A 16,724-nucleotide genomic window follows, 5' to 3' on the forward strand; every position below is an offset into this window, starting at 1 on the left:
GCTATAGGACAGCCAGAAGAGTAATAATCTGCTGGTAAGCTTACTGAAACAGCTAGCTGGATAGTGCTAATCTCTACCTAATAGCGTTAAAAAGCTCTTTAGGTATTATAAAGCCAGAAAAACATAGCTATTAACCGAAGAGATCCCTAAAGCTCTCCTCAACGTAATAGTAATATTTTCAAAACTCTTTCTTATTGTTAATATACTTAACGAATGCTAGGAATCTAAACAGCGGTATTTTTTAGCAGGGCTTTCTAAACTTCAGAAGCAGTATAGAGTTAATATCTTTGTAATATTATAGTTTATACCAAAAATTATAGATTAATTTGCAGACTTGATACAGCTAGAGATCTGTACGACCGACGAAGATATAGGGATATACCTAGAAAGTTATATAGGGCAGCTGTGACCTTGTATTTTAGAGAATCGCCAATAGCAGGATGAGATCAAAAATACTATCTTAGATACAGTTAATAGAATATTTCTATTAGCACAAATTTATCTTAGTTTTCTTAATAACAAATTAACTATAAATAATATCTGAAAGATATTACAACGCTTTCAGAAGCACAATCGAGGATTAAGTAAATATAAGAAGAGTAAGATATTAAGCTAGGCCTATAACCAGATAATAGAAGTAATTAATCGACAGCAGCCAGGTTTGAGATAATTAGCAGTAAAGGTTTTATTTTGGATAATCTGTTCGAAGCGGCCGCTAATTATACTGGAGCTTCAGTATACCTTAGCGATAAAAGAGGGAATGCTCTAGCTTGATGACGGAGATCTTCCACATATTGAGGATATAGTATTAGTCTGCTTAGGGCTAACCACTATCGGTAATAAAAGTAATATCATACGTTTGGTGCACTATACTACACAGGAGTACTTTAAGCAGACCAAGCCGGGCTGGGTCTGCAAAGCCCATACTGAAATTACCAGATCTTGCATCACTCTCTTATCATTCAACGTTTTTAAAGCTGGATACTGCCGAACAGAGAATAATTTAACTATAAGACTCAAAAACACCGTTCTATATAGCTATGCTGCAAATAATTAGGGATACCATGTCCGAAATTCCGTGATTGCGGACAACCGCTTGATATTCAACTTTCTCCAGAATATATCCAAAGTATCTGTATATGGCCAAGCTATAGAGTATAATCAAGTATTTCATCTTGATTACTTCAAAACAAAAATAATAACTTTACACCTCACAGCATACTTTAGACTTGATACGTTGACATCTAAAATTCTAGAACAGGAAGCAGATGTCAATTATCAAGATTACGAAGGCCGGACTCCACTTTCATTGGCTGCCAGAAATAGGCACAACACACTGGTGCAGCTACTGCTTGAAAGAAATACCGCTTTCGATTTCCCAGATAAATTCAACCAAACTCCGCTCCTCTCCGCAGCCGAGAATAGGCATGCTGCAGTAGTAAAAACATTGCTTAAGAGGCATGCCGATGTCAATTCCGTAGGTATGTTTGGCCAAAGTCCGATCATAAGCGCAGCTGGCAATGGGCATTATACAGTGGTAAACTTACTTCTCATAGGAGTAAATGTCAATTCATTGTTTAAACCATTTTACAAGATAGATATTGATTGGCTTCCAGTGCTAGAGTTACTTCGCAAGCCAAAAGCAAATATCAATTCTTCGTTTAGGGGCAAAAGTCCACTCTTATAGGCGGCTGGGAATGGGCATGATACAGTTGTAGGGCTACTCCTTAAATAAAAAGCAGATGTCAATCTGGAAGATAAAGATGGTCAAACTCCATTTTCATTCGCGGCCAAAAATGGACACGGCATAGTGGTGCGGCTACTGCTTAAGCGGAAAGCTAATGTCGATTATTGGGATAAATTTCACCAAACTCCACTCTTATTGGCAGCCAAGAATGGGCACGAGGCAGTTGTAAAGCTGCTTCTCGAGAGGCATGCTGCTGTCGATTCCTTGGATATATTTGGCCAAACTCCACTCTCAATAGCGGCCAAAAATAAGCATCAAGGAGTGGTGAAGCTACTGCAGGGTGAGATCTTAGAGGCCACCGAGGATGGGCAACATACTGGTTTGAAGTCGTGCAAGATTCCCGTAGGCCCTACGAGGCCCACATAGAGCCCCGAACTTTCGATTTCTCGCGAATTACCGATTAAGGCGAGGAATAATGGATGTAAAAGTTCTTTGATAGGTTAGCACAGAAACGAGAGATCGCCTGGATAAAGGTCAACTGTGCGAGGATTCCGTCTTAATGCCTCCGGCACCTCAGCCGCGGTTTCGTACTGCGAAAACACCCTTTCGCCTTTCGCTTTGATTGCGCACATTATCTTATGAGCGTATTAAGAAAGCACGGCTACAATAATTGAACTTTAATAATTCATTCAAAAGCCAATGTGAGCCCAAAAACGATTTGTTTACAATCAATTTGCCCGTGAAGGATATATTGAGTGGGCTTGGGCAGTATGTCGACAGTCAGCTCAAACGCAAAGGCCGTTTCAAAAGTGATTCATTGGATATACTACAGATTAAACAAGCGATGCGCGAAAACAGACAGATCTCGAGCATAATTTTCACGATTTCATCTGGCAAACAGGGACACAAATTTCTGGGTCAGGAAAGGGGACTATCAGTGGATTAGTCATCGTCACGTGTGGTCGAATCGCTCTGCAAAGTCGAGTATTTGGGCCCCACTGACATGTCATCTGACCGGCATCCCAGTCATGTGATCGGGGCCTTAGTAACAAGGCAGCCATTTAGTTTCGGAAGAATAAGTAGCGTTCGTTCCATAGTATCAATAACAACAGGCGTGTTCCCCCTTATGAATTATTCTTTCTGCTGAGGCTGCTGAGGCTGAGGTTGCGGTATCGGTATATCGCATGTCCATGAAGACTTGAATGTCTTACTAGTCGCATCTCGATAGCGTCACGCTTTGTCTACTACTCTCCTGCACTCTGCGAGTGTGGTGGTTTTGTCCTCTTGTGATCGACCCGTCTGCTTGACAGATTGCCAGCGAGCATTCCCATCTTACAATATCTATTTTCTTCTTTACTCGACCGAGATTGGGATTTTCGAGAATACATCGTCCTAGACTTAAAGCTGTCAAATTAGTATTGAAAAAGGGATACCACCGAGGGAATATAGTAGTAAAATGCCAAATGCTGGAAGACTGGAGTCAGGACTGCAGATATTCAGTTCGACGTCAACAGCTCGGGGAACACACAAGGTGCGGAGAATAGGGGAAAATACCGTGACCTTTTTGCTATTACCCAAGAGTGAGAGCTACTGAGTGCATTGAAGTATGGTACGAATATAAAAAAAAGCAAAAAGCAAACTATTCTGGCAGATTTCTACTGCCCAATCTTCATCGACTTGAAGGCCTCCAGAAACGCACGACGGCTCATCCTAACATTCTGGTCGTGAGAAACACGGTGGCCCTGCCACGCCTGGTATATAAATCTAAACCATGCCCTTTTTTTCATCGCCATCTCCCTGATATGTGCCTCGATGCTTTCCCACGAGGACAATGTCTCTGTCAGGGCAAGTGTGAGATAGTGAAGAGGCTTGTCATAGGGGCGCCGGATCCCAATCGGCGTCGTATTGATGTCTAGCTTTATTAGAAGCATCCACGTTTCATGTTGCTCGATCGCGCGTGCGGTCGGTAATGCCGCGATCACACTTGAAGCATCTATGTCGAAAATAGACGGATACTGCAGGCCGACCACCTTCCGGAGATAGTCGGCCTCGTACATAGAACCAAGTCTGTATCCTGTCATCTCCGTCAGTTCCTCTACCTCCTCTTTGGGAAGCATTGCTCCTCGCAGGACCCTCTTTAGAGATCCGTGTAAGCTGAGGTTTGGGGCGAGGTTATCAGCGCCTGGTTTAGATTCAAGGTATTCCTGTGCGAGGTATTTAAGTCGTTTGAGTGGCCGTCCACCACTTCTGCTCGCCGTTGGGGCATTGACGGAGGAAGGAGACGGGTTGACTTTGCGCAATGCATTCCATTTCGCCTCATATGACACAAGCGGAAGTCCCAGGCGTGGTCGGTAGCTAGTCTCCCATTCGTCGTTCTCAGCCGAGAAGTATATCTGTTGAGTGCTGCCGAGGAGGCCCATACTTTTGACAGAGTCATGAATGGACTTCGCGAGCTGGATATACGTTGGGTGCTTCATTGTATCCGTAATCCCATCTCCGGAAACGATATCCTCGACCATCTGGGCATTATCAGCCGCCAGTCTTTCCTCGGTCTCCGTATCGATGAGACAGCGTAGGATTCCGGATGCAGCAAGGCTGCCACTGGCTCGTCCTATACTGCCACTTTGTGGCCATGATGATGAAAGGTCGCTCGGGCCTGCTGCTGCAATTGCTGTTGTATTAAGGTGCTTGCCTCTCGGGTCCGGAAATACCAGCCAGCCACCTGAGTAGCACGATGTCGTAAATATGGTGACGTCTGGTGTGTCCCGCAGTACGCGGCGCAGATCAGCGATCTGGAGGATAGCATTCGCGACTTCTACTCCGTATGCAGGAGTTCCATGGCCAAATATCAGCAGCAAGAGGTGCTCTTCACGGCTACGTGCCTCAGCGACCTGCTCACGTACGGAATTCATGAACCTTTCGAGAAGCATGTCTCGTGGCACAACGCGCACTCTGCCGCCGTCCACAATTGTGCGGAGCATGGCTCGATCTAATACCACCCGCCGGTCTCCTTGCGAATCTCCATGTAGGTACTCTTTGTACTTAGTAACAAGTGACTCTGGGTCTTCAGATGTTAACCAGATTTGATTTGGTTCGACTATTGCACGCCGTACAGTTAGGACATATGGACTCGGGGTAAAGATTGGAACCAAAACACTTACGTTGAGGAGTTTCCGGTGACAGAAGATGGTGAAAAAGGTAAAAATCCGAAACAAACCAGCCGTCTTTGGCCGGGCTTGCCTCGCCCTTGTCGTCAGTAGTACCAAGCAGCGCCACGATGCGATGGCGGGGAGGGAGATCTGGAGGGCAGTGGGTCAAAAATTCCTGAACTGCGAGATCAGCTTCCGTGCCAGTTCGACGTCCCACGGCGTGAAAGTCAGGAAACTGGCCGGGGCGAATAGTAGTAGCCATTTCCGGTGTATTCCAGATGTGCTTGGGTTGAAGTTCGAGGTTTACGATCTTCGGAAATTCTCGAACCAGATCCCAGATGAATAGGCCCCCCCTGCGCTGGGTAGGGCCTTTAGTCAGCACCCACGCTCAGTAGGGTTACCAGCGGCAGCGTAATGGATCGAAAGGGTGCAATCCCTAGTATAGCATGCCAGTATTCTTGTTTTGCTTGGTGGCCGTCGCCTATTATTTTTGTCGTTGGTGTTAAGATATACTCTAGTTACAAGCTACTAGTAGAAAGTTCATCACCTGGGCAGCAAGGTAAAGAAGGGCTCGGGCGTAAAAAGGTCGACGGTAGCAATAATGTTTATTGAGAGTTCCTCAGCGAAGTGTTACTAAAAATAAGATTACTAGCAAGATCAAGAAGAGTAAGAAAAAAAAAATGCTAAGAAAAGAAAGCAACCACCTCCCCCTTCACCTTCTCGACGTCGAAAGTCTCCGGATACAGGATTTGGTTATAGGCCAGAACCCGGTACAGCCATCCGTCTGCCTCATTGAAGGAAATTCGGACGTGGCCCTCTAGCGGAGGGGAATGTATGCACGCCAAAACTCGCGAAGGTCCTCGGCCAGGGGCACCAGGACTTCCTCCCACTGTGCTACAACAATCTTGTGGGCAGTATCGGCATCAACGATGTCCGTAATCAGCCCCCCCCCCCCCCTAGCCAAACGCTGTAGTAACTGGTGGACGCGCAGCATTTGGGCTTCTTGCCAGGCAATTGTTGCTACTACCTGATCTTTAAGTTCAGGCAGTCCACGGCCGTTAAGGACGCACCAACCAGCACCGACCAGGGTCGCAAGGTCAAGTGCGGCGGCTTTGGAGCCAAGGTCCTTGATATAACTCTCTATGGCTAGAGCCTTCATATCGACGTCGACGCTGTTCGAGGCAGGCTATCTGCGCCTAATGGCTGCGCTGTTTCCCTTTCCGGGCTTCCTTTACGTAGAAGCTTTCGCCAAAAGGTGCGGAAGGAGATCCGCGATTTTAAGAGCGACTCATGACGATCTTCGGGGAAAGCACAAAGTGCGATATGTTGTGAGACAAGAGGGCACGGGTGGAGGGGATGACGAGGGGCGTAGACGTTTCCTGAGAGGGAGGGACAAACAGCATCTCGTCGACAATTCTACTTCGATGCTGGGAAATTCTACCCTCTGGATGGGTTGTGAGCTCTTCCATAAGTGCTGCGCCGAACATTGAGCACCTGTTCCGTCCGGATTATGACGTATAGGTAAAGGATCTTTCGCCAAAGGTGGTCGACGTCTCTATAAGCACATCTCGTTCGGGACCTAGATCGGGGGCCATCGTGGCCCATTTCCCCGAAAAGCACGCCTCATTGATTATGAGGAGGCGGACGTCACGCGGCAAGACGGAAAGTGCCGCAAGCATCTCAGCTTTTGCTAAAAACTCAACTGGTCCATGCTGGGGATTCAATTCGATATAGCCATCGGAATTACCATGTCCGATCAGAACTATTATAATACGATCGCCAGCCCTTACTTGGGCGGAAGTACTCCTAACCCAGTCAAGGGTGGGAAGTTTGAGGCTGCGATCCTCTAGTTGGTAAAAGGGCGTCATTGCCTCCTCGTCGTCATAGATTTGGATCCTGTCTCGTAGGTCTTCACGTCCAAACAAAAATGGTCCATATACGTTGGTGATGTCCTGCAGGTTCGTGCTTGATATGCAGGCTGGGTTGAGTCCGTCTGCTATGAACCTTTTAGAGATCATGACAAAGTCCGTGGCTAGAGCTAGGCCAAGCACGTGGCCGCCGAACATGACCAGAGTGAAGGTATGCATCCTTGACTCGGCCATTGCGAGATCCAGTTCTTCGTGGCGGTGACAGGGAATAAGCTCTTGTTGCTTTGGCAGAGTGGCGAGGAGAAGAGAGGAGACGGTAGTAGACGTCTGATAGTGTTTCCGTAATCTTGGACAAAGAGTATGGTGTGGCAAGGAGGGTAGACGTTCAATATGGAGTAGTAAAGTGCTAGGCCATCAATCTGAGTGATGCGGGTCCAGTAGGTGACCTGTAGGTCCAATCTTGAAGCTGGTAAGAGAAGTAAGGTGGACCTGATGATTGATTGGCTAGTAAAGCTAAGCTTACTATGGGGAGGATTGAAGTCCCCGAAATCAGATTCATAGATCACATGATCTGTGTCGTCTTGTTTCTACTCCCCCTAGAGTATACGACTGTAACGAAGCGGCTGACTTAACATAAGTTGGCCTAGGTACATAGATGACAAATGACAGACATACTGGGGCTATCAGTGCCCCGACACATGCGTTGCGCTTTTCTGTCTTCCGAACATTATTTCATGCATGCGGGCCGATGAAGCGGGGCCATATAGATAGGACAGCTACACCAATTAGAATCCATGGGTTTCTCAGGTACATTCTCCGCCTATGGGCACACTAGCTTTCTGCCCTCGGCACCCCATCAAAAGAGCATAAAATATCGCCTGTTTTTGTCTCGGGTACGGGGGGGACTTATGCCCTCTCCCTAGCTCAGGCGAGGTTTCATCTTTATCTAATAGAGACTCGCATAGATCTTTTCTGGCCGAGTCGGGAAATTTTCCTTATAGTGAGGATTGTCGAGACAGAGAACCGAAGTCAGGTCTATCTCCTCTATCTGATAGGCACTAGGCTCTCCCGTTTCTGTAGGCTGAAAAGAATCCACGTCAAACCAACTAGCATATTCTTCTGTTGTATATTCACTCGTCGCAGCATTCTCAATGCGGGATACGATAGTATTTAAAAGCAATCTCATCTTCTATCAGGTCAGTCCGTCTAACATTCTCAGCTTGGAACTCCCTTAATAACAGCTGAGTGGTCGCCTGGCTCTGCCCTAAGCTAGAGCAAATATAAGATAGAACCTGGCTGGCAGGAACTGTACCTAAAATATCGGACAAGGTCTGTTTTTCAGCATGACATTCCTCCGCAGTACTTTTGTATAAAGTCAACACAATAGTACCCCTTCTGTCTTCACTCAGCAGCTGTTCTAGGGATAGTAAGCTACTGTTCAGAATTTATTAAAGTCTGGATATAAAGCACAGGAGTTAGCCTCTAAATCCTTGTTTAGTAAGTCAGGATCAATGTCACTTATCACACTATTCCAAGATTCTGGCGTATATATAATTTTGGTGTCAGTATTAGAAGAGGGCTGGACAGGCAGCCTATCAGTGTTAAAGTTGTATTTATTGCAGTAGAAAACAATAAGATTAGAAGAAAATCTAAGAGATTCCGAATTGCTGATCATTATAGAGTTGTTTTCGGAACTGAGCTTATTACTCTTATGGGGACAAACTTGTATAATAGCAGAGCTAAAAGAAAAATAGTCTATATATTGTTAGATTATTCCATAGACCCATATAATACAGGGGGAAATAAGGCTTATATATCCATTTCTAGAGCGGTATTTATATCTATAACTGAACAAAACCTTATTATTTAAGATGTATCACGCTTTCGCCACGGATACAAACATCTCTACCAATGGTTCGAGAGCTCACTCAGAGGCAGTTTAACTAGAGCCACTCATACCGCCATTCTGTGCATGTCCGCATCCGCTTTCTCCAAAGTTCAGACAGCTGACTGCATAGCAGTGTGCCTCAACATCCAGGCGAGGAACTCGAGGAATACTGGCTTCCAATCATTCAGCCGCCCAGAAGAGCGAGGCAGAGACCTAGCTCCCTAAATTAGACATTAAATAGGTGACATAGCTCCATCGGCCGGTATCTGCCACTCAATTCTAAGAATGCGACCTATACCCAGACATAATTAGGTCTTAGGGACAAATGCAAGCCCATTTTATCCTCTTTGCTAATCAATCGTGCAACCACCACAGGCTCTGGCCCCAGGGTAAGCGTGATGACGAGGATCGAGACAGTGCAGGTCTCAGAATCGAATGCCTTGGAATCAAGTGCGCGAAAAATGACTGGGTAGTGAAGGAGAATGGATGTTTGGTCAATGTTTGATTCTATCGCTGAGCTCAAGTAAGCCGAGTTGAAACGACTTAAAAACGGTCGTACTTGTCACCAACAAAACAATCGAAATTGAATCGTTCTCCGGGGGGGAGTGGGCAAGCTGGCTTAATGTAATCCATGAGCGAGAGATCCTAATCAGTTCCAGCAGTCTATAGAATTGGAGTAGGCAGTAGCCTTCAAAGTTCGCATATCAAAGGTATCGGCATCGTAATGGTCAACTCCCGGCCGACCTGCCCAGATTTCTGGCGTGCCGCTTTCGAGAGGAAGTCCATCCGAGAGTGTGGTGGATTGATGTCACGAGGAGCGCCGAGAAGCCGACAACGACGAGGGCTAGAGAAAAAGGGGTGGCGAAGCCCCGGAGCTCTGCGACCCGGATCAATAGCAAAAATGCCTCAGCTGCAGGGACCGGAGCAGAGGGGCGAAAATCAAATTTGAGGGAGTGTTGGTCGGGCGGGGGGGAGGTCGAGATTTATATACTACCACGCACGGGAGTGCAAAGCGACCAGCGACGCTAAAGCAGAGCTATAATCTGCTAAACCCAGACAAGTTCCACCATACCCGTCCGATATGGTGTAGTGGCTAACATCGCCGTCTCTCACACGGCAGCCGGGGGGTTCGATTCCCCCTATCGGAGTTGCTTTTTGCTCAATTATCTTTCACAGAATTGATTTTTGCTCCAGATGATTCGTGTGTGGAGTGAGTGGGCCTTTCAGTTCTGCTAGGCAAAGTGGAGAAACCACTACTACTATGTACTATATATAGAGTACGCTTGTTTTTGCAGGAAGTCAGCTCCGATCTTTCCAGACACGGACACTTTAAAGAAAAGAAAAACCAGAGGGGCTGGGACCTTGAAAAATATAGAATCCACCTCGTGGATCCAACTGTAGCCGTGGGACTTTTCAAGTTGGAGTCGGATATATACAACTTGTACTACTAACTAGTAGTATCACGTTCAAATTCAAATCCATCCCAACTTCAAGTTGAAGGTTACCCGACAGTGCTAAATTGGAAGCATCATGGATGCCAGTGCCTAGGCCAATGGTGACCAAACTATACTACTACTAGTAGTAACTAGCCCGAGTATCAAAAAGGCCGTTGGTGAAAAAGAACCTTCCAACCTTTGAAGGTTCTCCCCAAAGCTCGACTCGATCACTTCAAGTTCAAGTTTGGATTATGTGACCCACTTCCAAGGTTCAATCCTCCAATAGTACTAGTAATAGTGAGTACTAGTGGTACAACCTGATGTAGCTTTGGAAAGTCATTAATTGTCCTTGATTAGTGCCAATCCCGAGAGGTGCTCAGGTCACAGTCTTTCCTATAGTTAATCCTGCGTGTCAGTTACAATTAGTAATAATGAGTATACCCATGGATAGCAATGTCTTCATAAAATCATTCAATTCTCACTAATAACGGATTATATATCTTGATAGGTAACAATGAAGGATAGACTAGATTAAATCCGAAATCCCTGAAGACCCAGAAGCCTTCCAAGGCTCTATTAAATAGTTCAATTGGTCATTCAAACGTGGCAGTTGATGATGGCGTGGTCAAGGTTGACAGGAATAGCTTTGGCAGGGTTGCCGTCAAGATCGGCGAAGGTCTTTTGGGCAGTGAAAGTAGCAAGGGCTGCGCCATTGTTCTTCAGGACACAGTTGATCGTGCCCGGGAACTGAGTCAGTTGGGCGGATGAGGCGAGGACGTGGCCAGAAGACCCAACAGAGGTGGAGACGAAGAGGGATGAAATACTCTTGTCGGTGCCATCGGCTGGGAAAGTAACGCCGGCATATGAACCACTCTGATCATTCGAGAGAGCGAAACCGACGGTTGCAGCAGCGCGGGCCTCGAGAGGGGCTGCAATGGCAGTGGCGACGAACAGAAGAGAGGCGACAATTGCGGACTTCATTTTGATTAAAAGTAAGACTTCGTAAAATTTGATTTTTTGAAGTGGATTGAGGATGTTTTGTATTGTTGGAGATGATTGTGCTGAGGGATGTTTTTCAAGGACCTGGGGGAGGAACAAGAGATCTTTTATATCTACCAAGAGTAATGTATTAGATGATATTTAGAAACTTTCTCGTATTCTATTCTTCGTGACATCACCCTGCCATGAATCTAGGCCCCCTTCTTCCCTAATTTTAGGCCCTGTCGGCTTGATCTCATGATGACTTTCTAAGAAGGTGTCTTAGAAGAGCATCGACGCTGTTCGTGCCTAGAAAAGCGCCTCGTCAAGTTCTCTGGTGGCCTCGCGCATTATGCGAAGAGGTGGGTCTTTTGATCAGATCTCCCCATCCAAAAAGAGCAATTTTTAATGCTGACCATACCAAGTCCTTTAGTCAAGTAACGGTTTATATCTACTGAAATGGACCTCGTGGGCGAGTAATACGGAGCGAGACCTGCTGACCTAATACTATTTTCAATCTTAAAAACAGTAGGCGAAATTCTAGTAGGCGAGACCTTGAAAGTTAGATCTAAAATTACTGAGCTTGCTAAGCCCACCCAGAATCTCAGTGAACCATTTTCGCCCTCTTACATTGCATGGTGGCGTCATTTCGTGTCTCAATAAATATCCTCAAGATTCAAAGCCACCATGCATTGTAATACGGCTGAGATGCACCCAATCGTCAGAACAACTGGTTTTTTTCAATAATAAATTACTGCGCCTCTTCCTGGGACTTCAAGTTAAGTCTATATTAAGCAGGTATATAACGATGCCTAGAGGAAAATTAGGTGGCAATCATCGTAAGCTGTCCAGGTGGACGAACGCAAGAGGAGTCGATTAGAAAACAATAAGCTACTCGAACAAAACCAATCAGATTAATGAGACATCTTTTGCGAGCGAATAGAAATAGGGTAGAAACGAGAAGAATTATGCACGGCACTAAACAATCGCTGAGAGAACCACTAAGAGAACCACATGATCTGGGTTAGGACCTATCCGAGGCAGCCGAACACGAGAAAATCTGGGGATGCCCACTGAGACGCAAGACCTCTTACTCGAGCACCTGCGGCTGAGTTCTCGTATTCAAAGTGTATGTCTTACAATTTCTCGGTTCTCAGAGCCTGCACTGCGGGGTTGGAGGGCCTGAAGTAATACATGGCCGTTAGGCGGGATTTGCGAAGAGACACCAACAATTTTAGCGAATTTTTGACCCTACAGAATCATTCATCGAAAATTGTAGCATTGAATTCATTCTCGAGAAATAATTCTTCGTATGGAAAGGCTGGGCATCGATATGGTCGAATAAATCATTGTCTAAGCCAAAAATAACCGTGGACCAGCAGCACATCGAGCGGCTCTAATGTGAAAGCTGGAGAATAATTAGAAGTCGATTTTCAAAAACTGCCACGGAGGCCAATGTTTTGACCAGGGTCCCCTGTTGAGATCTTATGTCTTGAAATTTCTATTCCAGGAATCCTGGGATTCGGTCGGGCCGTGAGATGTGATCTTTCTATTTGTTTAGTCTAAAATATTACATCACCCACTAGCATCGTCACCAGTAACATCTTGCCTCTTCATTCTTCTCCCTCTCCAGATTTCGACCTCGCCTCCGCCTCGAATCACGCCGACACGCATGCTGGACAGAATATTGTGCGCGGCATTGGAGTGGTTATAAACACCTCCATTAAATAGAGCCGTGGCATCCTTGCCGATTCCAGAGCTGATCAAAGCCCTGCCACCAGGGTGATCCTTAATAAAGCCAGTCACATCATGGATCACGCCCGCAATAGCAATGAGCGCTTTGCCAGATTGAGCGTCAGAGACGAAATCATCCCAGGAAATGGCAGGAAGCTGCTCTAGAGGAGTGCCCCAATCTAGGCGAGCTCGCTTTTGGTCGACCTTCTTTTGTAGCTGCTGCACACGTCCTTTTTCGATTTCGTTGGCCCGAAACTGCTTGAGGTTGGAGGCGAGGCCCAGTTGTTTCCACATCCAGATCGACCATTTGGTTGGATCGTACTGCCACCACTGGATGGCGTTGCGATAGTCGGAGGGGAACTACAAACATGTTAGTCTTGAAATTTCGCACTTCAATAGAAAGTTGAGGATTAGATTATCTCTACCTCATGGTGGAAGTTATGATAACCCTCGCCCAAGGTGACAAGGGCAGTAATAACATGATCACGGGGTGAGTTTCTGTCATCAAAAGGCTAAGAAGTGTTAGCGCGTAAAAGAAGTTAGGCTCCTCGGTCACCACTGACCTGATCTCCAAGCCAATGTGCCAAAGAGTTAACACAGAATGTTGCTTGTTGTACGAAGAAAAATCTCAGAACGCCCGAATACAACAGGCCGCCCTTCCAATCACCCCATCCCAAACCGGCAACGAACATTGGGAACAGGATCCCGAATACCAAGATGAAAGAGACATAGTTCTTGTGCTGCCATACAACAATCGGATCATGATTTAAATCAGAGATATCCGTTCGGCCCTTTTCTTTCGGGTTCTGCTTCAGAACCATCCACATGAGATGGGAATAGATCAATCCTTTCCGAACGCTATATGGATCTTTGACAGTATCCGTCCATCGATGGTGAGCTCGGTGCTTGGCACTCCAAAATCGAATAGAACCTTGCACGGAGCCGCCACCAACACAGGCGAGGAAAACACGGAGGGGTAGACCACTATGTTGAATAAATCAGTTAGTTCGATGATGGAACGTGCAGGGAAGACACAACCAATAATCTTACGCCTCGTATGATCGATGCGACCAAAGTCTATGATATCCAGCAGTAATGCCCAATCCTGTCCAAAAGTAGTAAATGATGGCCCAGATAGCCGTAGGTAGCTTCAATGGGGTAAAAGGTGCGGCGATGCACCCAAAGATGGGGACAATTAGGATGAGCGTTGTGCTAAGCCAGTTGATATGGTGATACCAATTGTGAATGGTAATTGGTTGCTCTGTAATATGTCCCTTTTCAGAGGTAGATTCGTTTTCTATCATTTTCGAGAGAATAACCCGGGATGAAAAGTATGGTAGAAAATATGAAGGGTGTGAAAAATAGAATGGAGGGGGGGAAAGCAATACGCAATATACTACGAAACTGGAAGATAACAAGATTATATTTAATCCTTTGAATAAAACTCTTTGATTACTTTGATCAAACTTCTGGATCCTCGGTCTCATGTGGAAGTGACGTGTTGTGATTCCATGCTTGTAGTTGAATTTGTTGGGCTGTTGGGGCTAAAGGATGTCTGCACTTTGTCTCACCAAATCTACCTGTGGGTCGTGATCACTACCATGGTACATGTTCGGAGCCGCACAAACAGTACTTCTGGGTAATTGCCTAACAATAGCCTATTCAATTTGACGGGACTGAATCCTGGGATACATTCTTTCAGCCATTCTGTTGGTTTCTGGCCCCCGTGGCCCCCATTTGGGGCGTTGAATAAGGCTTTGGCTGGCCCGTTCCACGACTCAATCTGTTCAAACAAGGTGCGAATCTGCTAAGGATCGGACAACTATGCAGTGATGGGGCCAGCAAAACAAAATATTTTCTAGTATATCAGACGACATTTATTCCCCAACTTGAACTGCTAGAACACACTATAATGGCATGGTCGGAATAAGAACATCCAAAATGATTAATTAGTCAAGTCTTGGCTGTGCAAGCAAACTTGAAATATGCGGACTTTGAGTCTCTTTTAATACTCAACAAAAAAAATACATAAATTTTCGCAACGAATGCCAATTAGGATTGAGCAATTCGTGAAAAAGAAAGATCGTACCACCATCCATCGCCACATAAGCTAGTGGGAGGGCATCAGTGGTGAATTACTACAAAAGCAATCTCATTAACCTCTGTGGATTGTGGTGATAAGGTCATTAATCCATCCTTATTCGTTGCAAGAAAGAAACACTAATATTCTATATGGCTCATCCTCGACTTGATTGAAAAGTGAGAAAATCGTTCCAAAGCATTCCTACCTTATGTATAATTTAATTCGAAGATTTTTGGGTTCAAAGAATGAGATACTAGTCCCATTATTAGATATTTGGACTTCTAGACTCTAGAGTATATTTCAGGAATGGCGGTGAGGGTCTCTGCCATTTCCCATGGGATGGCCTATGTTGTTTCAAGTTCAACTTTAGTCCCATCTGACCAGCATTATCCATATGCCTATGGTGGTTGAAGCCGGTGGCTTGACCTGGCCACTGCAGAATTCCTTAGCTCGATTTAGGGCCATGAGACTAAATTGATCGACCAGCCATGTTGATCTGGCCTCCAAATGATTAGATTCAACTGGCAGCGCTCGCCCCGCCACGATTTGGACACCATCCTCCCAAGGGGTGTTTGCCCCCACTCTTATCGGCATATCAGAGTCGCCAACGCTAGCATGTGAAACTGTAATGCGCATGCAAGAAAAATTGCCGCAGGACCGTTATCTGTCAGATCACCTCGTCGCTGGAATTTCCAGATTCCTGCACTTTCCCACAAAGCTTCGGGGTGATTCAGTCCGCCCATCGTTCGCAGTTGCCAGTAACAGAGCCTCGAAATGGAGTACTCCAGACTTCCCCTACTCCCCATTCCAGCATCAATCCGACGCCGGCTGCTGCGGTTGTACCCGTCACATAGGGCTGGATCTGATCCCGAAGAGATAACGAGCGAGGCCCTGCGTCATGCGCTGGCCTCATCGTCGGAGCCATATCTCCCTTACGGTAGCCAGCTTTCCGGCAATCTCGCCACAGAAATACAACGGCCCTCGACAGCAAGCGATGACTTGGATTCATTGAACTCTGGGTCTGGATCATCTGGCTCGAACAGCCCTCAAACAGAAGAGAGTGGACCCCCCGCAAAGTACGAAACCGAGTCGGGCTTGCGGTGGAACCGTGTTGTGCCAGGTGAGATCGAACCTTGACTGGACTCCAGCCGAATGCATTTGACTCATGTCATTTCTCTCCAAGCGTTCAATCTTCTCCGAAATGCAGGATATGAGGCACAACAACCAAGAGCTGATGGCCGACTGGCTCGGTCTCTTTACATAAGTGCATTGATGTATCTGCTAGATGCTCTCCCGGCAGATCTGAGTGCCGAAGAGTCGGCTATGCTACAACATCGTCTACCAGAGCCCATGAAAGCATCAATAGCAACCAGCCCATCATCACATCTGGCTCGACTAGAAAGTCCCACGCAGAGCAGACAACCACCACCCTCCAGGTCATATCTACACAGACTTCTTGCATCAACTATTGTGCAAATCTTTCTGCTAGTGCGGTTCATTCTACCTTATTTCAAAGTATTTCTCCGCCAGGTCTACGATTACGAACGATCTCATCGCATCACCGAGCGTATTGTGACAACTACGCTAGATGCCGCGGATGGGCTTGGAAAGAGTGGCGTGAGCATTGGCTCGGCGGTCTGCAAATTCAATGAAGGGCGCGTCGGGGCAGCAGTTGGGAACCTGGCGGCGTGGTGGGTCGAAGGAATTGCGGGTGGTGTCTATGAAGGAGTGGGCGAAGGTATGATTCGTTTGGGATTGTTGAAACAAGGACTAGAACTGGATAGATTGGCACTTTAAGTAGACCACGGGTATTAGATTAGCCCAATTATGAATAACGACCTCAACTCAGCTATACTCCTATACTTCTATACTTCTATACTTGTTCTATGCCCCAGGGTGGT

At 46.2% G+C, this 16,724-nt stretch overlaps 6 protein-coding genes across 6 annotated transcripts; 1 reads left to right on the forward strand and 5 right to left on the reverse strand.

The window, feature by feature from the left end:
• Nucleotides 1-3,342: 3,342 nt before the first annotated feature.
• Nucleotides 3,343-5,098, reverse strand: N7481_005320 (uncharacterized protein; the record flags this gene model as incomplete). The annotated part of the gene is made up of 2 exons (XM_057264539.1): nucleotides 3,343-4,784; nucleotides 4,849-5,098. The coding sequence occupies 2 exons, from the start codon at nucleotides 5,096-5,098 to the stop codon at nucleotides 3,343-3,345; spliced, it is 1,692 nt and encodes a 563-aa protein (XP_057122259.1).
• Nucleotides 5,099-5,519: 421 nt separating this feature from the next.
• On the reverse strand, nucleotides 5,520-5,995 carry N7481_005321 (uncharacterized protein; the record flags this gene model as incomplete). The annotated part of the gene is made up of 2 exons (XM_057264540.1): nucleotides 5,520-5,653; nucleotides 5,677-5,995. The coding sequence occupies 2 exons, from the start codon at nucleotides 5,993-5,995 to the stop codon at nucleotides 5,520-5,522; spliced, it is 453 nt and encodes a 150-aa protein (XP_057122260.1).
• Nucleotides 5,996-6,344: 349 nt separating this feature from the next.
• On the reverse strand, nucleotides 6,345-6,938 carry N7481_005322 (uncharacterized protein; the record flags this gene model as incomplete). Its single annotated transcript, XM_057264541.1, has 1 exon — nucleotides 6,345-6,938. The coding sequence occupies one exon, from the start codon at nucleotides 6,936-6,938 to the stop codon at nucleotides 6,345-6,347; it is 594 nt and encodes a 197-aa protein (XP_057122261.1).
• Nucleotides 6,939-10,625: 3,687 nt separating this feature from the next.
• On the reverse strand, nucleotides 10,626-11,009 carry N7481_005323 (uncharacterized protein; the record flags this gene model as incomplete). The annotated part of the gene is made up of 1 exon (XM_057264542.1): nucleotides 10,626-11,009. The coding sequence occupies one exon, from the start codon at nucleotides 11,007-11,009 to the stop codon at nucleotides 10,626-10,628; it is 384 nt and encodes a 127-aa protein (XP_057122262.1).
• A 1,572-nt stretch (nucleotides 11,010-12,581) lies between these two features.
• Nucleotides 12,582-14,044, reverse strand: N7481_005324 (acyl-CoA desaturase; the record flags this gene model as incomplete). The annotated part of the gene is made up of 4 exons (XM_057264543.1): nucleotides 12,582-13,100; nucleotides 13,166-13,252; nucleotides 13,304-13,724; nucleotides 13,791-14,044. 4 exons carry the CDS (start codon nucleotides 14,042-14,044, stop codon nucleotides 12,582-12,584), a joined length of 1,281 nt encoding a protein of 426 aa, XP_057122263.1.
• A 1,553-nt stretch (nucleotides 14,045-15,597) lies between these two features.
• Nucleotides 15,598-16,620, forward strand: N7481_005325 (uncharacterized protein; the record flags this gene model as incomplete). The annotated part of the gene is made up of 2 exons (XM_057264544.1): nucleotides 15,598-15,943; nucleotides 16,007-16,620. The coding sequence occupies 2 exons, from the start codon at nucleotides 15,598-15,600 to the stop codon at nucleotides 16,618-16,620; spliced, it is 960 nt and encodes a 319-aa protein (XP_057122264.1).
• Between the last annotated feature and the right edge of the window lie 104 nt (nucleotides 16,621-16,724).

Source organism: Penicillium waksmanii, assembly GCF_028829765.1.
Source record: "Penicillium waksmanii strain IBT 27052 chromosome Unknown utg000005l:1.0-5232799.0:1.0-5237142.0, whole genome shotgun sequence".
NCBI classification, from domain to species: domain Eukaryota; kingdom Fungi; phylum Ascomycota; class Eurotiomycetes; order Eurotiales; family Aspergillaceae; genus Penicillium; species Penicillium waksmanii.